At 41.3% G+C, this 1311-nt stretch overlaps 1 protein-coding gene across 1 annotated transcript; it reads left to right on the top strand.

The window, feature by feature from the left end:
* The first annotated feature begins 291 nt into the window (after positions 1-291).
* LOC110566436 (large ribosomal subunit protein uL14-like) lies at positions 292-762 on the top strand. Its single transcript, XM_060378284.1, has one exon. It carries the CDS (start codon positions 297-299, stop codon positions 717-719), a length of 423 nt encoding a protein of 140 aa, XP_060234267.1. The 5' UTR covers positions 292-296; the 3' UTR covers positions 720-762.
* Positions 763-1311: the final 549 nt, after the last annotated feature.

Genomic DNA, 1311 nt, shown 5'->3' with positions numbered 1-1311 from the left:
TGACTCAGTGGCAGACTCTCTGATAACCTTCCCCTGAGGGGTGGACTTTGCCAGGCCACAGAGGAAGATGATGCAGCCAGCCTTGAGGAGACCTGATATGGTAGGGTCCCTGATAGGAGATTCTCCCCTATCAGGGGCCTAGGGAAAGGAAATGGGGGAGGGGTGGAGAGGTAGGGGGCCAACTGAGAGGAGATGAGAGAGGGAGCTGCAGTGGAGATACAAAGTGAATACATTGTAAGAAATAAATACAAGGCTACCTGAACTCTGTTCAAAAATACTCTTTCCAGGTGCTCAAGATGTCGAAGCGAGGACGTGGTGGGTCCTCAGGAGCGAAATTCCGGATTTCCCTGGGTCTCCCGGTAGGAGCCGTGATCAACTGTGTTGACAACACAGGAGCCAAGAATTTGTACATCATCTCTGTGAAGGGAATCAAGGGATGGCTGAACAGACTTCCCGCTGCTGGTGTGGGTGACATGGTGATGGCCACAGTTAAGAAAGGCAAACCGGAATTGAGGAAAAAGGTCCATTCAGCAGTGGTAATTCGACAGCGAAAATCATATCGAAGAAAAGATGGGGTGTTTCTTTACTTTGAAGATAATGCAGGGGTCATAGTAAACAATAAAGGCGAGATGAAAGGTTCTGCTATTACGGATCCAGTTGCAAAGGAGTGCACAGACCTGTGGCTCAGGATTGCATCCAATGCAGGCAGCATTGCATGACTCTCCAGTGTATTTGTAAAATATATTCATTAAACAGTCTTTGCTCAAAAAAAATACATAAATGGCTTATGGAAAGTTAAAATTTCACTGTAATTTTCATATTAAAAAAGTAAAGGTCTGCTTTTTAATCAAAGTAGAAAGAAGTTTCTGACATGGAAATCTGTACTGGTAAAAAGTATGGATACTTAAATTTTATTTTAAATTTGTAAATAATTTAGGAAAGAACAAATTTGAAGATTTTAATATAGATACATGCATGCATCATACAAGACGATGTTAAGATGAGGTTAATTCATATGGAACATAGCTGACATACATTGGAGCTGAACTGAACAGGTGAAAGGAAGTGGTGGATGGTAGGTAAAAATAAAACACGTTAGCCAAGCAATGGTTGAAATGTTTTTGTTTCTACCATTATTAGAGTTTCAGACATGAACCTTCAAGTTATACTTTTCCTGCCTGTAGAAAACACAGCAGCTGCCACATTAGAGTTCCATAACCATGAAGCTCTTCCTCCAAAGTACATACATGTCTGTCATGGTTTCATTGCTTTGAATAGATTATTTATTTGTTTTGACAGTCTCCTACCTGT

The sequence above is a fragment of the Meriones unguiculatus genome, chromosome 2 (genome assembly GCF_030254825.1).
Source record: "Meriones unguiculatus strain TT.TT164.6M chromosome 2, Bangor_MerUng_6.1, whole genome shotgun sequence".
Classification (NCBI taxonomy): domain Eukaryota; kingdom Metazoa; phylum Chordata; class Mammalia; order Rodentia; family Muridae; genus Meriones; species Meriones unguiculatus.
Note: the sequence above shows the minus strand (reverse complement) of the source record. Positions and strands in the feature narration are given on the sequence as shown.